Consider the following 23,554-nt stretch of genomic DNA (forward strand, 5'->3'; position numbering starts at 1 on the left):
CTGTTTTTAACAAAATATATTTTCAAGTTTTCTGTAATTAGTGATAGCGTTTAATTACATCAGTACTAAGAGATATAAAATAAATGGTAGATGTTCTGAGTTGAAAACTTTAGAGTGGGATATCCTTAATCCCGATCGGTTAATTAATCTGAAGATTAATAACAAGAGGAGAACAAGCATTATTTAATCTGGAAATTAAGAAAAAGAGAGGATCAAGCATTGATCTCGATATCCACCATTCTAAAGTTTTCAACTCTGTTGAAATAATGAGGATAATTTGTCATAAGACATAAGACATATGACATAAGAGACATTAAAGGAGCCAGAAGATTTTTAACTGCTTTAGTGATTTAACCAGGATTGATGGATATAGATCAGTCTGAGATGGCGGGGTTTAAACCTTGAATGTAGAAACGTTGCTTGTTATCGCGTTATAAACAACAATATTATCGATAGGAACGTATTGTCCTGTGAGTAGTTTAATACACTCGTGTGCTGCGCATCCTCCAAGGAATGCCGCAACTGTGTGCAGCTCTGATCCGCCATAACGGCACACCTCGTGGATATGATCATCCTGAAATCAGAATAATTAATCAATTAATTAGTCATTCAATTAGTAAATCAATCAGCAATTTTAAAATCAATCGAAAATCCACAATATGGTAAAATGAATTAAATCTGCTACTTGTGTCTACCCATACGTTGATCAATTAATCAATCAATCAATCAGTCAACTAATCATCCATTCATTTAGGTAACAATTCCCTAACTTAAAAATATTTTTCTTGATTTTTTAATGATAAACATCAGAAAGGATTATAATAACCCTGAAGATGTTGTCTAATCCTAAAAAAAAGTAGAATTTACCCCTAATGAAATCATTCTGGAACAAGAAATATTTTATTCCGGCTCACAGTGAAATACCATTTTTATGTAAACAATCATATTGGTGTTCTTGCTGTCAACAAAAAAACAGTTTTAAATGAATTATATTCACCTGTCCCTGGGGCGGAGTTAGACCGGCCTCTATGCAGAGCCGGGTAAAAATAGTTTTAAGTTTGGCAGTATCCGCCTCAACCTCGGGATCAGTATCTCCAGGGGTAGATCCGTACTCACTTATGTACCTATACAAATATACAGGTCAAGGGTAGATCCGTACTCACTTATGTACCTATACAAATATACAGGTCAGGGGTATAGCTGTACTCACGTATGTACCTGTACAAATATACAGGTCAAGGGTAGATCTGTACTCACTTATGTACTTGTACGATTCCTGTACAATTATACAGGTCAGGGTTGGATCCGTACTCACTTATGTACCTGTAAATTCCTGTACAATTAAACAGGTCAGGGGTGGATCCGTACTCACTTTTGTATCTGTACAGTTTACAATGTGCGTAGATTTTTTAAAGGAAAATTTTTTATACAGCGGGAACAAGAAAACAGTAAAAATTTTGTCGATATCTTTTTTATTTTTGGTTTTAAATGTTACTATGGATTTTGTAATTTTCACCTGAACAAATTTTAAAAATGGACCTCAAGGTCAAAACTCTTGTTTGGAGTATTTTAAATCTTGAATGCTTGATCTCAATATTTAATATAGACACTTTTGAATTAGTAGAAAAAATGTTTGATCCCTCAATAAAAGTTACCACTGCAGGGTATGGCAACATGTGATATCAAAGAGTGAATAAACTTACATGAATACTTGATCTTAAGATTTACATTACAAAGTTTGAATTACCCTTTTAACCTAACACTCCCTTTAAAGTAATATTAATGATGCGCTAACCTATCTACAGCCCTGAGTACGAGATAATACAGTGCATCTGAGTCTGGGTCCTCCAGACCGTTCTGGAGGCTGGTGGAGGATCCTCCTCCAGTATATTCAGCCTCCAGGCTACATCCTCGCTCCAATCTTAGATACCTTGACTCACGACAAAACCTCCGTACGTCAGCCTCCGAAACAACATCTCTGAATAAAAGAACGATGAAAAATATGTAGCTTAACGGATCTAAGCTTTGTTCCACCCAACGTTTTGAAGTTTGACGATTATGGTATTAATACCATTCTTTTGTTGCTCTAGGAATGAATATGTTTAAAAACATCTTGAACAATTGAACACAAATTATTGCTAACGGGTACATTATTGGAGTAAAAGCTTTATAAAGAAATATTAAAACAAAAAAACGTTGCGACAATTCTATCTAAGACTTTAAAAGACGACCTTCGTTCCGTTTTTTTCTAGTTATGACTCTATTTAAAAAAATACCTAGATCTGTTGTTAGACTCTAGGAATTGAACAACACTATAAATACCTAGATCTGTTGTTAGACTCTAGGAATTGAACAACACTAATAATGCCTAGATCTGTTGTTAGACTCTAGGAATTGAACAACACTATTAATACCTAGATCTGTTGTTAGACTCTAGGAATTGAACAACATAATAAATACCTAGATCTGTTGTTAGACTCTAGGAATTGAACAATATATTTATAAATAGATTCAGCATCTTGGTTGGCCCTCTCTCTATAAATATTATGCAGCTCGACATATCTAAATAAAAAAAATGTTAAAGAAATTCTTGTTAAAAATTTTCCATTTTTTATGACATCATGACAATGTAATTTACTTAGGCGGATCGGATCCAGACTATAATTCTCTGTCAAAAATCTAATTTTCTATTGTTATTCTTGATTAAGTGGTAACCAGAAAACTGTAGTGTGCAATTGTCGTCTTACTTATTCCTCATAGATCTAACTTTGCAAACTGCTATTTATACAATTTACAAAATTCTTGGCGACATTGTACAGAGAAAAATAGAAAAACCGCTGAATATTCCATAAAGAGAATGTACAGGTAATTTAAAGTGACCCTTCATTTTCAGAGGGGCAATCCCAGCCATAAACCCTTGAAACCTTAATTTGATTAATGATGTGGAAGATAACTTCGTTTTTCTGACTTTGAAAATTGCTTAATTAAAAAAATTTCTCTATGTTTCTGAAGCAAGAAATGTACAAGTCACTTTTGTAGAAAAACCACAAATAAAAATAATCAGATTTCGAAAAACAAATGCATGGATAGACCGATATTATAAGCAAAACTCCAAAATTACAGAACGATCTCAGCAACTCTTAACAATGTAAAGAAAAAACAAGACATTCTAATGTTATATGTATTTAACTTAATATTTCTTTAAAGAAAAAATATACTATCAAGGGTTAAAGACGTTCAGGAGACAGTTGACACTTCCGAGAAGATTATAATTTGTAAATGTATACAATATACATTTACAACGAAATATTTGAAGAAATTTGAAATGTCTCGCATAAACGAGGGAGAGTCCAGAGTTCCTCAAATAGTAATCACCGCCACCAAAATCTGTTTTGCGGCAAGCGCGCTCCTCAATTGGTAATCTCCACCACCTCAAATAGTAATAAGCCCAAAAAAGCATAACATTAAATCGTTTATTTCTTAGAATTAAGACCATATAGACCTCTTGTAATGGCCCTATGGTGTACAATATTGTTAAAGCTTTCTTTATTGCTCCTTAGTTTCGAAAATAAATCTATAAATATGCCACACTAAGTGCTAGAAATATATTACGTTTTTTAGTTTCAAGTTTCGCTTTAAGAATGTTTGCGGCATTTTCCTCTGAATGTTGCTTTAAACTCCTTATATAAAGAGGAAACTTTAACCCATTATTAGTGGACTAAATACTTCATTTTCAGTAGGGGGTGGGATGAGACTAATTTTTCAAAATTTTATGCTCTTTCTATGCATATAATTAAATTTGTTGTAGATGTTGAACTTGAGTAGGCGAATACAAAAATCTAAACACTGTAAAGGTTTTTTGAAAATATCTTTTGAATGGAGATGGATATTACTTAACGTGGTATGAGATAATTTTTAGTAAATTTTAAGTACTTTCTATGCATATAATTAGTTTTGTTGTAGATGTTGAACTCGAGTTGGCGAATACAAAAATCTAAACACTGTAAAGGTTTTTTGAAAATATCTTTTAAATGGAGATGGATATTACTTTGGGTGGGATGAGATAATTTTTAGTTAACAGGCAGCCCGACCTTTTATGCCATAAAACCCTGATAGATGTCGAAAATTGTGTTAAAAGTGCATTAAATTCAAATCACAGAAAACAAAATTTTACGGTGATTACTAATTGAGGTGGTGGAGATTACCAATTGAGGAGCGAGCTTGCCGCAAAACAGATTTGAGTGGCGGTGATTACTATTTGAGGAACTCTGGACTCCCTCCCTCCATAAACCCCACCTGGCGCTATCACTAAACATATCTGGGAGTAACCCCTCTACAGGAAGACGGTTCTCTAGATCCACAAATCTTCCAACTGCGTGAGCTATCAGCCAAAAACTCTAAAATATTTTTTTAATTGACTTTAAAATGTAATTTCAAGTGACCCTCCATGCAAAGATGAGATGACAATGCTCGAATCACAATGGTACCATAGAAACCTTTATCTGAAAAAGAATGTGTGGAAGATATTGTCGTATTTCTAGGTTTGAATTTACATCTGATGATTCCACTTGTTTTCCCCCAGTAGAATGTGACATACCTTTTAAGGGTTCAGTTGCGAATCAGGCCTTGCCATCTTTTGAGAATCGTTATTTTTTAGATTATTAAATAACGATGACGACAAATTCTACAGTAAACTTATTAGAAGTTTAGGAATATACTACTCAATAGAAATTTGTCAATAAAACAATGTTGGAATCAATTATTTCTTTTTCATCATTACATTGAATTTCTTATTCCTTACAAATTTGTTCGCAGATTTCTACAAATTCTTCAAATGTCGTCTAATCAATAAAAATTCCAGAAAATCTACAGAAAATGTTTGTGAACAATGAGAGATAACAGAAACTAATGACTGATGAAGATTACTTATTTTTGATGATGAGAGTTAATTTTTATTTTTTCGTCCTGTTCCTAAACAACTAACAACTGTAGAATTTGTGTTACATTTTTGTCGTCGTTATTCAATAATTAAAAAAATATCTATTCTCAAAACGCAACTACCCAAATGGATGATTTTTAAAGTCGACTTTGCGCTCAAACCCAGTTATTATACATCATTAAAACGTTTAATATGTATTAAATGAATCCTAAAAGATTTCTCCACATTACTACATTTTCAGTTCAACTACCATACATTGCAGGTCACTCCCTTTAAAAAACTCGTTTTGAATAGTTAAAGGCTGAAGGGTCTGTCTAAATAAATAAAGAGCCTGTGAACATAACTCTCCATATATAGTGGCATGTTTGATCCTCTAAGGGTACCCTTTAAACATTTGTTCGATTAAAAATTATGGAGTTATCCCACTTTTTCCATTTCAAAATTGATTATTTTCAATTGGTGTTTTCTACATCAATAAAGCGAAGGAAATAAAGAGAAACTTTACCTTTTCTAGACAAAAAACCCCGCTTTCTTTCAAATTTATTATCCGATAAAAAGCTGAAGGTGAGGTTGTGAATTAGGCATGTAACACTGGAGGGTCACTTGAAATTACGCCGACAGTCTCTTTAACTAGATCTTGTTTTGAAAGAAAACCCGGTTTATGCAAATTTTGGGGTTTTAAAAAAACAGAGATAAAGATTTACCTCAGCTCCGCTGTGAAGGTTGCTGGCACACGGATCTTGTAATATCGTCATAGTGTTACTGGGTATACTGTACACAAATATAAAGCTCAATCAATCAGTCAATCAATTAATATTAATAAATATACAGCTTTATCAATCAATAAATCTATTAATTTCTTCTTAAAATTATTTGGTAGACTGTATACAAATATACAGCTTAATCAATCAATCAATCGATTAATTTCTTCATACTGGTAGACTGTATACAAATATACAGCTTAATCAATCAAAAAATCAATCAATATCTTCATATTACTGGGTACAATGTATATACATATACAACTTAATCAATCAATCAATCAATCAATCAACCGATCAATCAATATCTTCATGGTATTACTGGGTATACTGAACATGAATAAACAGCCCAATCAATCAATCATCCAACCAATCAATCAACCAACCAGTCAGCCAACCAACCAACCAACCAACCAATAAATCAATCAATCAGTCAGCAAATCAATCAATCAATCAACTAAATACTCAACCAATAAATATTACTGGGTATACTGTACATAAATATTCAGCTCAATCAATTTGATCTACATGGTATTAATGTGTATGTATACTGTACATTGTACACAAATATACTGTTTAACCAAGCAACCAACCAATCTTCAATAAAAATCTTGAATTTAACTTGATATAACAATTTAGTGTCTAAGGCAAGTATTCCATCCCTTGCTGCTACAAGGGATGGTTTACATCTATCTATATACTTTGCTTGTCTGTTTGTTTTTATCCAATACGTCATAATGGCTCTACCGATCGGGCCAAAATTTTGTGTGGTACTTCACATGTACCCAGGGAAGGTTTATGGAAGATCAAATTTTCAAAATTTTGCCTCTAAACAAAATTTGCTTTTTAAAATTTTGAAAATCGACAATTTTTTTTATAAAATCCGAGAAATTTTTTGTTTGATTTTATCTTACAATGTATACAAAGAGAATATGTTCACAATTGAAATAGAAGATGGTGTGCGTAGCGCCCTAAAAGCCTAGTTAAGCATTAAACAGATTTTATAACATAAGAGCTACACGAGTGAACATCTTATTTTAACATGAATAAATTTTGAGCTGAAAATTTCCTTGATAATTTTATAACGGTATTCACAGCTTTACAGGCCTCCTCAAAATTCTCTTCATCTTCTTCAAACTCTTCATTCCCCTCTCTTCTCAGTAGGCCTAAGCGTAATTATATTTATGAAGAAATTTTTTAACTTAAACTTGATTTGATTTAATTTTTAGCTTGAAATATACGGATATCTGCGTGTTCGATGATCAGACCTTTTAATCAATTCATATTTCATTTATTAAATTATTAAATAATTATAAATCAAATATTTCGCGAACACTATTTAACTAAATTGATAATCTAGAATTGGTGAGTAAAGTTTTTTATTTCTTACCTTTTCTGATGTTTTCCTTGAACTGAGTTTTTTCTTTATAATTCTGAGGAATATCATTATTATGCTCTGCTCGCCATTCGTTTAAATATCTTAACAAACAATAGTAAATGAATACAAGAATAAAGCAGAGAAATGTAATCTGTAAAGGACCCCCCCCCACCCTGGCAAAGGGTACCAAATCTTCCCAATGCCCCCTCCCCCTTCAAAACCGTGACACTTACAGAGTAAAGTTTAACCAAGAACTTAGAAAACATCAAAAGAATTTATAAAATATCTTTTTGACAATTTTTCAATCGGTTTTATGCTATTTTACCTGAAATCCAGTAATTGTAAAAATAAAAAAAAAGCCGTGAAATATGCAGGAATAGTTTTAATGAGTTTCAAAAAATTATTCAATTAAAAAACTAAATATTCTTTCGATTTATAGTCCAAAGCTCTGGGTTAAACTGTACAATAAAATGTTAAATTCACCCCCCTGGGTAACCAATGCTAGGAAGCATATTCCTCAGATTGACCGTTCATTTTCTACCAATTGTTGGACGATTGTTTTTTTACCTGTATAGAAGTACAGGGTAAGGAGTATGACTGTGCTCCTGTCTCGTCATGGATTCAAGTTTATCCACCTGGTTCTGGAGCCAGGTCTCTAGCTCCGGCCAGGGATTCTCCAGACGGAGATCAGGAGTCCGACTATCAGGATGAGTCTCAACGATAAAATGTTCCCGGACCTAACCGGATATAAAATCATTAGATCCGGCGGTAATTTTCTTATTTTATTTGAGAAAATCCATCTGCAGTGTTTTCAAATATTTAGCGCATCTTACTGATGGAATTTGAAGTAAATCTCAAGTTTAGAGTGGCCCAGTTTATCTTTTGAAACTTTATCTGTGCAACAATGAGAAAGATATTATCTTCTTTTAACACTTTCCTCCCTAAGTAACTAATTTGTAAATAATCAATTAAAAAGAGAAAAGAGGCATAAATACAGTACCGCACTGTAACAGTAAAGCATGAAACCAGGCTTAAAAGGTTCCGGTGTGAATCAAACATATCACTGTATAAATGGAGGGACACTTGAAATTCCGTCTAGAATCCCTTTAAGATAATCTGTGAACCTTTAATGATAATAACAATATCTTTTTGTCACCGGTCATAATTTATAAAAATTTTCCATAAATTTATAGCCACTTTTTAAAACTAATGAAAAATCCGTTTTTTTAATTAATAGCGACCTGTAATCTCATGTATCCTAGGAACCCGGCTGTTTTAACTGTAACAAGAGGAATGTTCTCCGTCCAGAGAATTTTTGCTAGATTTAGCAAACTTCTCTCCGGTAGTCCACAGCACACAACCAGGGAGAAGGAGGAGAAGAAATCACGTTTCATCTCAAGAACCTGAATTATATTAAAAAATATAACATAAAGTTAACATTATAAAACAGAGTATGAAAAAAGTCCCCGGATTTTGATTGACTGTTCGGTTTGGCAAACGACACTAAAATTGGTTGAATTTTAGACACTTTCCCGAATATCTAATCAAGTTTAATTTAATCTGCAGATTAACAAAAAGATGAGATCAAGCATTGATCTCGATATCCACAATACAAGACGAACTGTTATTATTATTATTATTATTTAACCAAACACTTAAAAAATAATTTTCATCTAATTGTGAAAAATCTAAAGATGACGTTGAGGTATAAATAATTTAACTTTTCTGGGTAAAATGTATATCACCCCTTATTCTTCGATACTAATTCCCCCAGACAGGGGAAGGGGCAACATATACAACTACTTAATTTAAAAAAATGGTTGCAGAGATCGAACCTGTTCTACAGACTGCTGTACACAATCCCCCCGGACCTCGTGGTTTAGTTCAAGAAGAAGACGCATAGCAACCTCACCTCGACTCTGCCCTATACACTCTACAACACAACATACAGTCAGATGAATTTTCAAATAAAAGGAATTTTTAGGAAAAATTACATCATTCTTTTTAATAAAAGATCTGCCTTCCCCTCCCCCTCTACGAAGTATACTGGATCTGGTTAATTGTGAAAAATGAATACCCACTAACTGTGCATAACCTTCATATCACATATATCTCTCATATCTAGGGGGGAGGGTAAAAAGTATCAAAAAGAAAAATAAGCCTTTTGATGTCCAATTTTTCATTTTTCTCCACCTGAAATGCTTTCAATTTAAGGGGAAAATTACATAAAGCCAATAATCAGAAAAAATATATGTTCAATATTTAATACCCGCATACAATCCCCCCCTCTCCTAGTTACAACCACTTTTAAAATCTTTCATTCTTGTATCACCTGGATCCAGAAAAAAATTGTTTCCTGCATCTTCAGCTGTCAACTAGTCAATGTACAAACATCAAGAAAAGAAATGTTTACCCATGTCTAAAGTTAAACAATTTGATAATGACTGGAAAGGTTTTATCATTATACCGATTTTATGTTTCTTCCCAATCTTAAAACTGTCTGTCAACAATGCTAACGTAGCAGTTTGTGAAGTCAGGGGAAATCCCCCCTCTGGAAAACAATTAGGGGATAAACATAAGACAAAGGCGCTCCCCTCAAACCATACAGTTGGAGAAATCAATGTTAAAATAACGATAATGCAAATATTTTTTATTTTCATTAGTAGTGCAAATTCGAACCCGATTGGTTCAGCCTTTTTGAAGTTTAAAATATAAAACCAAACGAGCAAAATCACGTACAAGGTAATTAAAAATAAGTGTGCGTGTGCGTGCGTGTTATGCACAATTATAATTTGATTCTGGTTTAGAGTTAAATAAACATGAACTAGTTTTATTTACTTATTCTAATATTAAATCTTGATGTTGTGTTTGTGTGTTTGCCTTGTGTTGGTCAAGTATAGTAAAGGATCCAACTCCAGGTAGAACTAGAGACTTCAATATCTCAGTTCCAATTGCACTCGCGTTTATCATGCAAATACTCGCGTACTCAAGCGCGTTCTGAAAAAATTCAAATTTTATGTTTTCATTTCTAAAACTTGGTGAACATCTATTTCAAGTAAAATGTCCGTAAAATAATTAAAACTCGCCAGGAATGAGGAAATAGATGTATACGCTAAGTAGCTAATTATATTCTCATCTAGTTTAAAAAATGAATTTATTAAAAAATAAAAAAATTAAACGTTGAACTGTGCATGTGATGAGGGAAGAATGAAAAGAAGAAAAGTTAATTGGGATTCTTCAAGTTTTTTTGTTCAAACTGATATTTAAAAACTATGCTGTATCAAGCATACAGGTATGGGCACTGGGCAGTTATGTTGATTTCCCCCAACTCCAACGTACCCTTTGAGGGAGGGATAATTATTTAGAAAGCTTTTTCTAAATATTTAACACATTTTTGGTGCTTTAGCGAAAAAAAATGCTCCAGACATTAAAAATATGTTTTATAAAGAAATGTTGGGTTTAAACAATGTTTAGATCAATTTACTTGAGTGGGGGGAACAAAGACGATGTTAAATTAATGCTACTTGCTTTGAATTTTTTACATTTTGATGTGGATCTTCATTTTCAAGCAGTCCTTTTAAAATCCAGCTCATTTTAAATTTCTTATACTGAAAAAAAAATGTCAAAAATGACTTTGCTTTATAGCAATATTATTTGCTGAACCTTAATTTGCCATAAAAAACAGGTGGATCCACATTTGAACTACTGCCGTTTGAACTATTGATCGTTTGAACTAATGTTCATTCTAACTGCTGATAATGACGTCATTTCCTGTAGTTCAAACAACACATTATTTACTCATTTAAAATTTTTTATATTTCATGAAAATATATATGTAGGTCAAACAATCATCACAAAATAGTTTAAATGATCAAAAAATATTTCACCATGGACATGAAAATAATTCCAATGACCAAAAAATAATTTCAAAATTCAAAATAATTTACCCAAGTAGACAAGATAAAAAGATTTAATCACTGATTTAGGGAGAATAAAAGATTTGTTAGGAAATAAAAAAATCATAATTTTATAGTATAAAAACTAAAAATAATTTCCAGTTTTTCGTATTTCGCCCCAATCTTCTAAAATTACCCCCCCCCCCCGAAGGGAAATTCTTTAAATGATCAGGAGCCTAAGCACTGTTGAAAACTGTACTGCACTATTTTCTCTAGTGTTCTGCAGTACCTGTCCATGATCCCCCCAGAGCCTAAGCTGGCGGTCATATCGCCGGGATTTCTCGGATTGAAGTGGGGAGTGAGGAATCCCGGGGGACGGTGTGGAGGTCATGTTTTCAAATCTCTGAAATTTGTAAGTTTAAATGCTTTCATCAAATTACAGGATGAAATATTATTGTAAGATTTATTTTAATTTTGAATAACTGACAAATATCACATTAAGTGCAAATAGATGTGCAAAATTTAATTATAAATTTTATAATAATTAAGAATTGTTTTATTGTGAGATTAAGTGCATGTATTACAATATGAGAATATATTAATCAATCAATATATAAATCAGTATTTAGTAAATGACATAATTAAGCAATATGTGTTTAATTAATATTGAAAAAACAAATCGAGAAACAGAGTTATCAGAAAGTACGACCCCCTCCCCTTAAAATAAAAGAAATCCCCCTCCATTCTTGGTTATCTATTGCATTAAAATGAATTCAAAACAACCTAAAATCCGCGAATGTTTTACAAGTGAAATCTTTCAAACCCCGACATATTCTGGCTTCTATGCTCTGGTAGTTACTGGTTAGCTGCCTAGCTATCCTGCGTATTTTGAATAACTATCAGAAGATAGTCTCTATCAGGTGCAACCATAATCTCATGTTTCTAAAATAAAAAAGTTAAAAATACAAATTGAAAACACACTAAGCGTTAATTAATTTACAACAAATATAACAATTAAAATTAACCATTCGTTAATGTTCATTGTTCATTTTAAGTCATAAAAAATGGTAATATCAAAAAAACTTTAAGTAATATCAAAAAAACTTTAAAGGAGGATCGAAGGATCTAAAATTTAATTGATGAATCGATCAATCCATTTTGATCAGAAACTAAATGAACGCATCAAAAAACACACTTAAAATTAAACAATCGATCAATTTTTCGTACAAATAACCAATTATTCGACAAAAAATTTTGTACGACAATCAATCAATCATTTCTTTTAATCAGTTTATTTCACTGCTCACCTTGGTTCTAATCCTGAGAAAAGTGAGATCATTGCTGGGATCCAACTCCTTGAACATTGTCTTTGCCTGCAGTTAAACGATATATTAGAATGTATGATTATATATGGAATAAGGATTAACTTTGTTTTCTTTCAGTGACAAGATTGGTAAAAATGAGAGAATATAAAATGTTGCCAACACAGTAATTATAAACACAGCTCGTGTATTGTTATTCGGGGGGGGNCTGGACTGTACCGTACTAAACTATTACCTTCATGTACCTGATCCACTAGATTGTTGAGTGGACCACTGTACTGGACTGTACCGTACTAAACTATTACCTTCATGTACCTGATCCACTAGATTGTTGAGTGGATCACTGTACTGTACTGTACCGTACTAAACTTTTTCCTTCATGTACCTGATCCACTAGATTGTTGAGTAGACCACTCTACAGTACTAAATTGTACTGTACTGTACCTAAATGTATTGTTCTATTCTGACCTGTACACTTCATAAGTTCATGTACCTGATCCACTTGATTGTTAAGTAGACCACTGTACTGTACTGTACTTGATTAAATTGTACCCCTTATGTAACTGAACTACTAGATTATTGAGTATACCGCTGTATTGTACTAAACTGTACTGTACTGTGTGTACTAAACTGTACCCTTTATGTACTTGATCCACTAGATTGTTGAGAAATGAGAAGATCGCTGTACTGTACTTTACTGTACTTGGAATGTACTGTACTGCACAGCACTGCACTAAACTGTTATCTTCATGTACCTGATCCACAAGATTGTTGAGTAGACCACTGTACTGTACTGTTGTAGGGTTGTCCAGGGTAGATTTGATAGGAACTCCCTCATTGTTTACAACAATTGTACCAATCACACCCTTTAAACATTAATATATTAATATAATATAATTATTAAAATTAAGTCATCTTGTACTGCATGTATGTGTTTCATTAAAAAAAACCTAGACTCATTTTATTATTATAAGGAGTAATTTCCTAGAGAACGATTTTTGGCCCCCCCCCCCTATCAATTTTGTACATGGATCTAAAATGTACGACATGTGGCTGCAGTGCTCGGCCCTGAAAGTGTCTTAACTTAACCTAACCCGTGGCTGCAGCGCTCGACCTCCTAGCCTATCCTAGCCGCAGCGCTCGGCCCAGAAAGTATCTAAACCTAACCTAACCCTGGATGAGGTTAGATGAAAATAAATCCATTCCGCTCCATCACTTTCACTCAGAAAATGGTATATTTTAGCTTCAAAGAAAGATGGAAGAAGATGGGGTGTCCCAAGACACTTTTAGTAAAGAAATTGCCCAGATCCTACCTCCCATACAGCGCCCCTCTTGAGTATTTTCAGGAAATTTCAAAAGGAATTAATAGAACTATAATCCTCAATACAAATGTTGATTTATAAACTGATAAACTAACCTTGTGTCCGACAAGTCGCTTCAAAGTCTCCTCAACCTCTGATGCCATTTTCTCTCTGAAAAAATATATATATAGTAAAAAAATCCAGTTTGAGATCAATTTCATGAAGAATTCAGCATTTAATGGTTCATTTGTCATGTCTAATTCTCTTGGAAGGTTGAAGGACCCCCCTGCCTTTATTTACCATATAATTGTCAATTCTAACCATCATATCAAAAAAGAATTCACTGGCTCACATTTTTAGTTCTACCCTGTCAAAATTTGTTTAATCGAATTCTTCCGCTACCCTAAGTGTAGTGTACTGTGTACACCACCGCAAACAGTTTAGGCATCAAGCTCTAAATTCTTTATAAATTAATTTTGAAAACACATTTTAAATTCAATGAATTTACATATGACCGGATTTAAATTTAGGAAAATAGCAATTTTTTTACGGTTGTTGTTCTTTCCAAGTGCCTTAACTGTATAGTGTGCTATTGCCGCGAGTGTTTTTTAAACTCGGCATGTTCTAAGAAGACTGAATTCACTTTTTAACTGAAGTCTAGGATTAGGAAATTCAATAGTGTGAAATATATCGCTGACACCGGTTTATAAAATGTGCTTTTAAAATGTTTCTAAAAACGTCTAATATGTTTTCAAGGATTTGTGTCAGACATGTCTCCACACACACATCGCAGCTCAACAACGAGGTTTTGAACGTTTTTAAGGATTGTTCGACAGTGTTCGATTTAACGTTTGGTGACGGTGTTCAGTCGACACTGCTGCTAGAGAAAGGTCACCATGTATTCGGTCTCGACCAGGATGATACTGTTGTCGACAGGTATCATCAAAACTGCGATAAGAACTTTATCGGTCGAATTGGGAAATTCAGTGATCTACCGAGTATTGTTAAACAAAATGACGAACTTCAAAAATGGACAAAATCTTGCGACGGAATTCTCCTGGATCTAGGAATTTCTCAGGCCCAGTTGAATTCTTCTAGAGGGTTTAACATGGAATCTGATGAACCTCTGGATTTAAGAATGAACGGGTCGGGACCAACTGCGGCTGAAGTTATTGAATACTTAGATATGGAATCAATAATCAAGATATTCAAGGTGTACGGAGGTGTTACTTGTGCGAAGAATATCGTAACTGATGTTATAGAAAGACGATATATGAACAACCCCATCAAGACGTCCAGAGAGTTATCTAGTCTTGTGAATAGCTGTTTATCTGCCGTACCTCATTTTGAGACTGAGAACCAAAAAGAATTGATCAAACAAAATACAATGAAGGTGTTTCTTGCACTCCGTCTGTTTGTCAATAATGAACTTAACGAATTGAATTTTGTAATTAAACTTGCTAGAACAATTCTAGGCCCAGGTTCCAAACTAGCAGTAGTTCTTCGAAGTGAGAAGGAAGAAGCAAAGTTCAGAAATTTAATTTTCTCCGAAGCCAACGATGCGACGGGATTAATGGATTGGAGATTGGACAATGTTCTTGAGGAGGAATCAGGAAAACTTCTCGCATTTTCTAAAATTTAAAACTAGATAAAATGTATGTAATAAATTAATTATCAAGTTATTGATTTATGATTTAAGTAATGTAGATTATCTAAGAACGTTTAGAGCGATGTCATTTCTTATTTATCGTTTTAGATAAAATGGGAAAGAAGGATAAAGAGAAGAAGAAGAAGGGGTTAGGAGCAGAGAAAACTGCGGAAAAGACAGAAAAGAAATTAAAACTAAAATCCAAAAAGGACTTGGCGGCCAAAGGTAAAAATGAATTTTAATTTTGAAGTTATCAGGCACAGACGGAATTACATTTTGTTATTATCTTGTATGTTTTTAATCGTTACTTTTTTCATAACGCGCTTGAGAAGAACATAAATGTTTTGAATTTCCAAGATGTACCCGGATAAATTTTCTTTTACATAAAATCAAACTAGAGGAGCTACTCTGTCACAAAGTTGTAGCAGTAATTTTTCATAAATTTGACCTTCCTCTGTATAGTTCACATGCAGTGATTACAAGGATTTAATGCAAGGAAAGTTAATTCAGAGGCGTACGCATCTTTTACTGCAGTGTACTGTCACCGGGCGGTAATGTAAACACAAGATGGATGTTGAAGCCTGACATGGAATCCATCTTTCACATAAATAATCAATGAAATATTCTGGTAATAGGAAATTATTTTGTGAATTATCAAAATTATCAAAATTTAATGCTTTTAACCTCCTCGGATACTAGACGAACACTGAGGCATCTATTCTTGTTTACAAATTCCGCCCAGAGAGAACTGGTTTCAATATGTACGCACAGGAAACGCAACTGCAATTAACTTTCCTTGCATTACATTCGTGATTACTGCACCCAGCACTCCCTTTCATATTTTGTTAACACTCCCTTTAAATATTGCCCAGGTGAATGGATGGCAATGTAAACTTGAATAAAATCAAGTTCAAATATTTCATAACTATTGAAATATAAATGTCGGTTTTATGCCACAAGAACTCTGTTATATAAACAACAGTTTAAAACGCTCATGGTACTGATGTGAGTAATTGTCAATGCAAAGGAAGCAAGTTAATGTATTTAATGAATTACAGGAGAGGATGATATAGAAAAGATAGTTAAACAAATAGAAGCAGAAGAGAAAAAAAGAAAAGAAGTAAAGGAGTTGACAGTTCAACCACCTTCTCACAGGTCAGACAGTACAAACTCTGTACACACAGATCAAACAGTACAAATTATATACAGAGCGTCCCATATCATATTAGATTATCTCCAAGACGTAACGCCCAATACGCGAAAAACCTGGTATTTTCTGCAAGAAAATTTTTTTAAATGATTCTTTCTTTTTAAATTTTCTGATTACTCCCTTAAATCTCAGTTTAGAGCTATAAACTATTTAATATGATGTTAGACATCTAGTGCACATCAAGTCCCAAACAGTTCTAATTCTCACGTTAAGTACACGGCCTAACTGTACTATTCAGTACACACCTAATTTTTTTAGGAGCAATTTCTCAATGACGGCACATCCGGATAATCCTGAAATAGTTTTCTTTGGCGGAGAATATTACAACGGAAGTAAAACTCAGATGTTCAGGGAAATCACCATCTAAATATATTCTTTGCTCGTCTGTCTGTTGGTTTGTTTGTGTTCAATAAATGTCAAAACGGCTGAACCGATCGGGCCCAAATTTTGTGTGGGACCTTACCTTACATTAGGGAAGGTTTATAGATGATCAAAATTCCAAAAATTAGCCGTCAACAAAATTCGAATTTCATTAAATTTAAAAATTTACGAATTTATTTTTTACAATCTGCGAACTTTTTTGTTTTTGTTTTATAGTGTTTACAATGTATTCAATGAGAAAATGTTCAATTGAAATAGAACTGAAATCCTAGTCTTCTAAATAACATAAAAGATTTATATTTAAATGCTTTCCTCTCAAACCGTTTTGTGGCATGACGGAAATGTCATTTGGACTCTTTAAACTGAGGAATAATAAAAAAAAAACAAAAAATGTTTCCCCTTTTTTTTCAAATGATAGCAAAAATTTAAAGATTTTTTCATAGAGAAATTAATTTAAAAGTGGCCATTGTAATATAAATTTTATTTTTACTCATTCTGTCAATGTACAAGATTAAAATAATGAGAAAAAAAACAGTTTTAAGATGATGATAATGTTGCCCCTAGTGATCTGTTGATTTATAACACAAAGAGGAGTTCTTGGACCCAGATACAATCCCCTGCCGGACCCCCTCCTAGAAGTGCACATCAGGTAGAAGGAATCATTCCGCGGTATATATTTTCATGAAAATTTCTCCCCCCCCTCCCAGGGGGAAACGTTTAGGCTGGGGGGGGGATGGCAATATCTGTTCATACGCTCCAGTCAAGTTTGTCATGAATTTTTAAAACCGCATTTGAATGTTATTTAAGAAATATATAAATATTTAGGCTTCTATTGTTCTTTTTAAAAGAGTCGGATAAATATATTTAGGCTGCTATTGTATCCCAAGGTGGTGGACAACTATATATATTTGGAGGAGAATACACAAGTCCTACAGAATCACAATTCTATCATCATAAGGAAACAAAATCTAATTGTTTTTTTTGTCAAATGTCTTCTTTTCCGAATTTTTCTCGCTGTCAACTTTTTTAAAAATATATGTCACTTACAAATGCAGTTTTAAATCCCGGTCCTTAATAATCATAAATAAATAATTTCTGTTTAAAATTAATTTTTGAGAAATATTTTTCTGTTGTATCAATAGAGTTTGTTGTTTTGCAGGATTTGTGGTGTTATCATTTTTCTTCTAAACGATGGGAGAAGGTGACTAAAAACAATAAAAAAGTGTTAGTTCTTAAAAAATGTAAAAATATCACATATTTATTCCAAAACTAATTTGCCAAAACTTCACATGAAGATTAAGTTTTGTTAAATACAAAGTTACCGGAAAGGATGAGATTTAAGTTACCAACAAAAAATCTTCGAAAATAACATCCTAGGGGTTGAATGTAGAGTTTCTAAGTTGCTGCAGTGGGACCCATAAATCTTTGGAATTTAGAAAGACGACTAGAAGACTCGAGTAATAATTTCAACAGTCGGATGAACAAGAAACATAGTAATTCTGCTTCAAACAAGTTGCCACATTTTACACAAACCACATCAAATATATAAAATTGATAACGTCGTCTTTCTATTCATTAGCCACAACATTTTCCCTTTCCTTGCCACATATTATTTTTTGTCTTCCGGTAGCCATGCCCTCAATGCCATGCTTTACACCATACAAAGAAAATTTTACATCATTTTACGCGCATTGTGGACACAAAGACAAATTAGATGAGAAAAATCACAATATTAACTTAAATTATCTGACTGTTACAGATCCCCCCCCCAAATCCATTTTGCAATTTTCTCGTTAAATTGTGCAAATTTTCGGTTAATGGGCACCCTTTGAAGGTTAAGAGTAAATTATGGTCCATCGTTTTTATTGTTCATAATATTTTCACAATTAAGCAATTTTAGAGGAAAGAATGAATTTGTTTTTTTGTTTTAGAAATCGTCATTATGTTAATTTAAAACTTAAATATAAAGTTCTTTATATACGTCTTTTGCATGACATCGCTAGATTTTTGAAAATCACAATTTCAATGTAATAAATTTATTAATAAAAAACGTAATAATTGCCAGAATACTCGTATGCTGTGGCATGGAAGACCGTACGGTTGTGGCTCATGTCTGCCGGAAGACAAAAAGCTAATATATGGCATGGAAGTGAAAATGTTGTGGCTTATGGCCGCCAGCCTTCCCCCGCTCGTCCTACTGTAGTCTACTTTTTTATATTTTTATTATTGTTATCAAATAAACATTCAAAGTACTATGATCTGAAACTATATATATTTATTATTTATATTGTGTAATGCATAGATTGAGGCTGCAGGTGGACCCTCTGGTCGGAGCGGACACAGGATGGTCGTCTTCAAACATTTCCTCGTCGTTTTTGGAGGATTTCATGATAATCTCAGGGAACCAACGATTGATTTTTAATTTTTTTATTTTTTAGTCTAATAAGTGTTCTGATTATGAGCGGTCGTTTTAAAATATAATTTTTAAGAAACTTGTGAATTTTCATTTCTTTTAAGCAATAGAGGATTAAACGATCTGAACATCATTTATGCAAAGGTGAACGTTAGAAGGTAGCAAAATCATGAGCAACTTGAAAATCTATTGACGCGCATTTTACAATCTGTTGTTCCAGGGATTCTAAATATTTTAACGACGTATATTCCTTCGACTTAAACAACAGAATTTGGAAGAAACTTGAAACCATCGGAGCCGGACCCACCCCAAGGTAAATACAGGGTGTCTCAAAAAAAACTGTGCAGTAAGGGTATTAGTAACTGAAGAAACAATTTTCGTTTAATTTTTACGATCAAGGTGTCATTCGAAAGCTCTATATTTCAGTTATATCATGATGTAAAAATTTTCTTTCTAGGCCTCATACTTTTTTTGTTACAACCAATTATTTGAGCATAAGTCGAAAATCGATTTCCCGGATTGTTCAATTTTTCGATTTTTCATGTCTCATTTTCATTCGTTCATAAAGTATAGAAAAATTTAAAGATCTTCGAATTTTTTTTTTAATCATAAGCTGTTAGTCTTAGGTTTCATTTTTCACTAAAATTTTGGATCAGCGATTATTACTGCTAGAGCAATCTAAAAATAAAAATATGCATTGAAAAAAAAACGAAAAGAGAGCTACGGGTACCTCCGTACGAACCTTGCCCAGACCACAAAAATAATTTTTTTTAAATTTTTCTTTTTGAAATCAGTTGGTACAATCCACAGCTCGCTATTTCAATCAAATTTTTTTTTAAACCACCAGGGCACAAAAATAAAACATTTTTTCTGAATCTGAAATTACAAAAAAAAACTTTAAAAAAGTCATCACTTTAATTAATAATATTTTTACTTTAGAAATGATGTTCACGCTTTCATTTATTAGTCCATTTATATGATAGGTTCAAGGTATTAGGTAGTTAAATAGGCCAAAAATGTTGGTAAGTTTTTTCAGGGGCCTACTAAGGGACTGTTCACGCAAAAAAAGAACACATTCTCAAATGTAAACTTACGTCTTAGAGAGCACAAGCCGTCCAAGGTATCGTTTTATAGGTAAAAGCATATGCATGATTCAACAATGATATTGGTTTTTGAAAAAATTTACCATCGAGGTCATTATCCGCAAATTTGATTTCTAAGGGGTCATTTTAGGAGGTCAAATTATATTAATAGCACACAAATATCGTCATGGGTGTCTAAACAGGGGGTAAACGCCCATGATAAATCCATTTTCAATCTTTTTTTTCGAAAATTTGACTCCCGAGGTCACAACTGCCCATTTTGACCTCCAAGTGGTCATTTTGGAGGCCATATTATATCAATAGAGTACTCATACCGTTATGGGTACCGAAATAGGGGCAAATCCACATGGTGAATCCATTCTTACTATTCTTATGTCATTAACATTTCCGTCGACGGCACTTTTGACCTTTTTGACCTCCAAGTGGTCATTTTGGAGGTCATATTATGTCAATGGAGCACTCATACCGTAGTGGCGAATCGTTTCTTACAATTTTTTGTGTATGCATGCTAAAGAAAAATCCGCCGAATTTAGAGTAAAAATTTCCCAATTTATTTTGATTAATCTGAAATGGTGCCCCGACCACAGTTTTCTCCAAGTGAGAGATCGTTTATCTATAAACTTTACACCGTACATTCAACTGGGAGAAGGAATACTAGATTTCTTAATATTCGAAGAGATTTTACGGTCAAATTCCCTCAATCCACAGTTCCATCTAAGCAAGCTGTCCGAGACATTGTCAAAAAGTTTGATACCACATCTACTATTCTCAATCTAAACTCTAAGAAAAGCCCAGGGAATACCTATAGTGGGCGACCAAAATTGGGAATTTTTTACTCTAAATTCGGCGGATTTTCTTTAGCATGCATAGACAAAAAATAGTAAGAAACGATTCGCCATTACGGTATGAGTGCTCCATTGACATAATAAGACCTCCAAAATGACCACATGGAGGTCAAAAAGGTCAAAAGTGCCGTCGACGGAAATGTTAATGACATAAGAATAGTAAGAATGGATTCACCATGTGGATTTGCCCCTATTTCGATACCCATGACGGTATGAGTGCTCTATTGATATAATATGGCCTCCAAAATGAAATGAAAGCGTGAACATCATTTCTAAAGTAAAAATATTATTAATTAAAGTGATGACTTTTTAAAAGTTTTTTTTTGTAATTTCAGATCAGAAAAAATGTTTTATTTTTGTACCCTGGTGGGTTAGATAAAAAAATTGATTAAAATAGCGAGCTGTGGATTGTACCAACTGATTTCAAAAAGAAAATTTAAAAAAATTATTTTGTGGTCTGGGCAAGGTTCGTACGGAGGTACCCGTAGCTCTCTTTTCGTTTTTTTTTCAATGCATATTTTTATTTAGATTGTTCTAGCTTCAAAAGTAATAATCGCTGATCCAAAATTTTAGTGAAAAATGAAACCTAAGACTAACAGCTTATGATTTAAAAAAAAAATTCGAACATCTTTAAATTTTTCCATACTTTATGAACGAATGAAAATGAGACGTGAAAAATCGAAAAATTGAAAAATCCGGGAAATCGATTTTCGACTTACGCTCAAATAATTGATTGTAAAAAAAAAAGGATGAGGCCTAGAAAGAAAAATTTCATATTATAAAATTACTGAAATATAGAGCTTTCGAATGACACCTTGATCGTAAAAATTGAACAAAAATTGTTTCCTCAGTTACTAATACCCCTACTGCACAGTTTTTTTTGAGACACCCTGTATAATCTAGAAACCAGCATCATTTTCTTATTTGGCAGATGATGGAGGGGGGCTGACTACAAATTTTTCTGTGCGTATGAATATGATTTGAGGTCATTTCATGTTAAATAACTTTCAGAATTACTAGTTTTTTTTTTTGGGGGGGGGGGGTTCAAGCATTGAAGAATACCTGTAATCAAGTCATAAATTGTATTTTTTTCAGAATATTTTGAATATAGTGGGATGGGAAGGCGCAACACCGATTTTAATTTATTTCTTTATTTTAGGTCCGCTTGTCAGATGTTCTTAACCCTCGATGGAAGGAAATTGATTAATCCAAACATAATTTCACGGTTTGACAAAATTCTCAATTTGTCCTGAGGAATTTGCGTATATGGCGGATTCAGTGAATTCAGCAAGCAGAAACTAAAGAATGAAATGTAGGCCGGAGGGGGGAAGAAGGATATGTAGGCCGGAGGGGGAGGGAATGACCCACACAGACATGTTCCTTCTGAGTGTAGACAAACATGATGAAACCTTCAGGTTAGTTTTTATTTCTTTATTTGTGTGAACTACCTTGGGAATGGTAATCCAGCTTTTCCAGGAGTTTTCTCTATTGAAATCAACCTACTCAACTTAGAATTTTTAAACACTTCCATGGTTATCCAGATTTCCGTAATCAAGATTTAAGGCAAATTGATCAAGGGTTCATGAGTTATGATCGGACATACAAACAACAAACAGAGATTACTACTTTATATGAACTTTAAGGAGTGTTCTCTATACTTTTTTGCATTCTCATCCGTGCGTCTTCCACTAAAGAACACATTATATCAAGGAAAATGGCTAATGGAAAATGTGTGTGGGGGACACGGAGTGAATCAAGTGGTGTAAACTTCAAACTTAAGATTGATTTGTACAGCTCCATATCAACATTTTTTCTTATTTGTTTGCTGAGATTTTATTCATCTGCTGATATTACTTTATGTTAGATACACTCCTGATCCCCCCTTTTTTTTTAACCCTAATCTCACCTTTTATATTACTTATCAGTAAATGGAGATGGCAAGTTGTTAAACAAGTTGGAAATCGTCCTAGCATGAGAACAGGACTAGCTTCAGCCTTAGCTAAAGACAGGTAATACAGCCTTACAGGGTCTTTCAGATAGGTTGAAAATAAAATAGCTTGTACAGGCTGACGTGGTAAGGATGATAATAAGGGTGTAATCGTTCTCGACATTTTAAAATCAGCTTACCAACCACCAGTATTAGTAAACACATTGAATATACCCAACATACTAAATATTAACCTCCTAAGTTGAAAAACTTCGTAGATAGGCCAAAAATTGAAAATTAAGTTATAGAATAAACAACTGCTTTTTCATTTTAAAAAAAGTTTTTGGATGTTTTTTTTCTGCCTGAAGTATTTTATGTTGACTGTACAGTGTACAGTACTATTAATCAGACGACTTTACAAATATAATTG

At 33.2% G+C, this 23,554-nt stretch overlaps 4 protein-coding genes across 9 annotated transcripts in view; 2 read left to right on the plus strand and 2 right to left on the minus strand.

Moving 5' to 3' along the window:
- On the minus strand, positions 1–22,949 carry LOC111700321 (NEDD8-activating enzyme E1 regulatory subunit). Of its 6 annotated transcripts, none has more exons than XR_002764965.1 (17): positions 22,943–22,949; positions 13,212–13,217; positions 11,264–11,379; positions 9,959–10,075; positions 9,411–9,453; positions 8,914–9,011; positions 8,320–8,481; positions 7,646–7,815; positions 7,091–7,179; positions 6,770–6,866; positions 5,644–5,710; positions 4,297–4,397; positions 2,461–2,562; positions 1,796–1,978; positions 998–1,124; positions 237–574; positions 1–95 (listed from the first exon to the last, which is right to left on the minus strand). XR_002764965.1 is itself a non-coding variant. In XM_023471197.1 (16 exons), exons 3-16 carry the CDS (start codon positions 11,363–11,365, stop codon positions 395–397), a joined length of 1,638 nt encoding a protein of 545 aa, XP_023326965.1. In that variant the 5' UTR covers positions 11,366–11,379; positions 13,212–13,217; positions 22,943–22,949; the 3' UTR covers positions 180–394. The 6 variants fall into 6 exon arrangements, 3 of the variants coding, with proteins under 3 accessions (XP_023326965.1, XP_023326966.1, XP_023326967.1); XR_002764964.1 differs by having other exon boundaries at positions 1–107; XR_002764966.1 differs by having other exon boundaries at positions 1–124.
- LOC111700325 (dynein light chain roadblock-type 2) lies at positions 11,411–13,765 on the minus strand. Its single transcript, XM_023471204.1, has 4 exons — positions 13,714–13,765; positions 13,052–13,162; positions 12,282–12,347; positions 11,411–11,916 (listed from the first exon to the last, which is right to left on the minus strand). The coding sequence occupies exons 1-4, from the start codon at positions 13,759–13,761 to the stop codon at positions 11,845–11,847; spliced, it is 297 nt and encodes a 98-aa protein (XP_023326972.1). The 5' UTR covers positions 13,762–13,765; the 3' UTR covers positions 11,411–11,844.
- Positions 14,199–15,354, plus strand: LOC111700323 (ribosomal RNA small subunit methyltransferase H-like). Its single transcript, XM_023471201.1, has one exon. The coding sequence runs from the start codon at positions 14,322–14,324 to the stop codon at positions 15,237–15,239; it is 918 nt and encodes a 305-aa protein (XP_023326969.1). The 5' UTR covers positions 14,199–14,321; the 3' UTR covers positions 15,240–15,354.
- Positions 15,346–23,554, plus strand: part of LOC111700313 (kelch domain-containing protein 4) — a 13,418-nt gene continuing 5,209 nt past the window's right edge. Inside the window, exons 1-11 of the mRNA XM_023471184.1 lie at positions 15,346–15,470; positions 16,304–16,400; positions 16,714–16,806; positions 17,401–17,485; positions 17,705–17,794; positions 17,996–18,037; positions 19,139–19,236; positions 19,470–19,562; positions 22,357–22,422; positions 22,514–22,612; positions 23,123–23,206. Coding sequence (XP_023326952.1) covers positions 15,359–15,470; positions 16,304–16,400; positions 16,714–16,806; positions 17,401–17,485; positions 17,705–17,794; positions 17,996–18,037; positions 19,139–19,236; positions 19,470–19,562; positions 22,357–22,422; positions 22,514–22,612; positions 23,123–23,206 — 959 coding nt within the window. The 5' untranslated portion in view covers positions 15,346–15,358. The remainder of the gene's footprint in view (positions 15,471–16,303; positions 16,401–16,713; positions 16,807–17,400; positions 17,486–17,704; positions 17,795–17,995; positions 18,038–19,138; positions 19,237–19,469; positions 19,563–22,356; positions 22,423–22,513; positions 22,613–23,122; positions 23,207–23,554) is intronic.

The sequence above is a fragment of the Eurytemora carolleeae genome, unplaced genomic scaffold (genome assembly GCF_000591075.1).
Source record: "Eurytemora carolleeae unplaced genomic scaffold, Eaff_2.0 scaffold395, whole genome shotgun sequence".
Classification (NCBI taxonomy): domain Eukaryota; kingdom Metazoa; phylum Arthropoda; class Copepoda; order Calanoida; family Temoridae; genus Eurytemora; species Eurytemora carolleeae.

Coding starts and splice junctions, on each gene's coding strand:
- LOC111700325 (XM_023471204.1), bottom strand. CDS start 13,761: ATGGCATCAGAGGTTGAGGAGACTTTGAAGCGACTTGTCGGACACAAG. Junction 13,163..13,713: donor AGCGACTTGTCGGACACAAG/GTTAGTTTATCA, acceptor TAATGTTTAAAG/GGTGTGATTGGTACAATTGT. Junction 12,348..13,051: donor TCAACAATCTTGTGGATCAG/GTACATGAAGAT, acceptor GTTTAACTGCAG/GCAAAGACAATGTTCAAGGA.
- LOC111700323 (XM_023471201.1), top strand. CDS start 14,322: ATGTTTCTAAAAACGTCTAATATGTTTTCAAGGATTTGTGTCAGACAT.
- LOC111700321 (XM_023471197.1), bottom strand. CDS start 11,365: ATGACCTCCACACCGTCCCCCGGGATTCCTCACTCCCCACTTCAATCC. Junction 9,012..9,410: donor CAATTTTTTTCTGGATCCAG/GTGATACAAGAA, acceptor GTTGTGTTGTAG/AGTGTATAGGGCAGAGTCGA. Junction 1,979..2,460: donor GAGTCTAACAACAGATCTAG/GTATTTATTATG, acceptor TCTTTTATTCAG/AGATGTTGTTTCGGAGGCTG.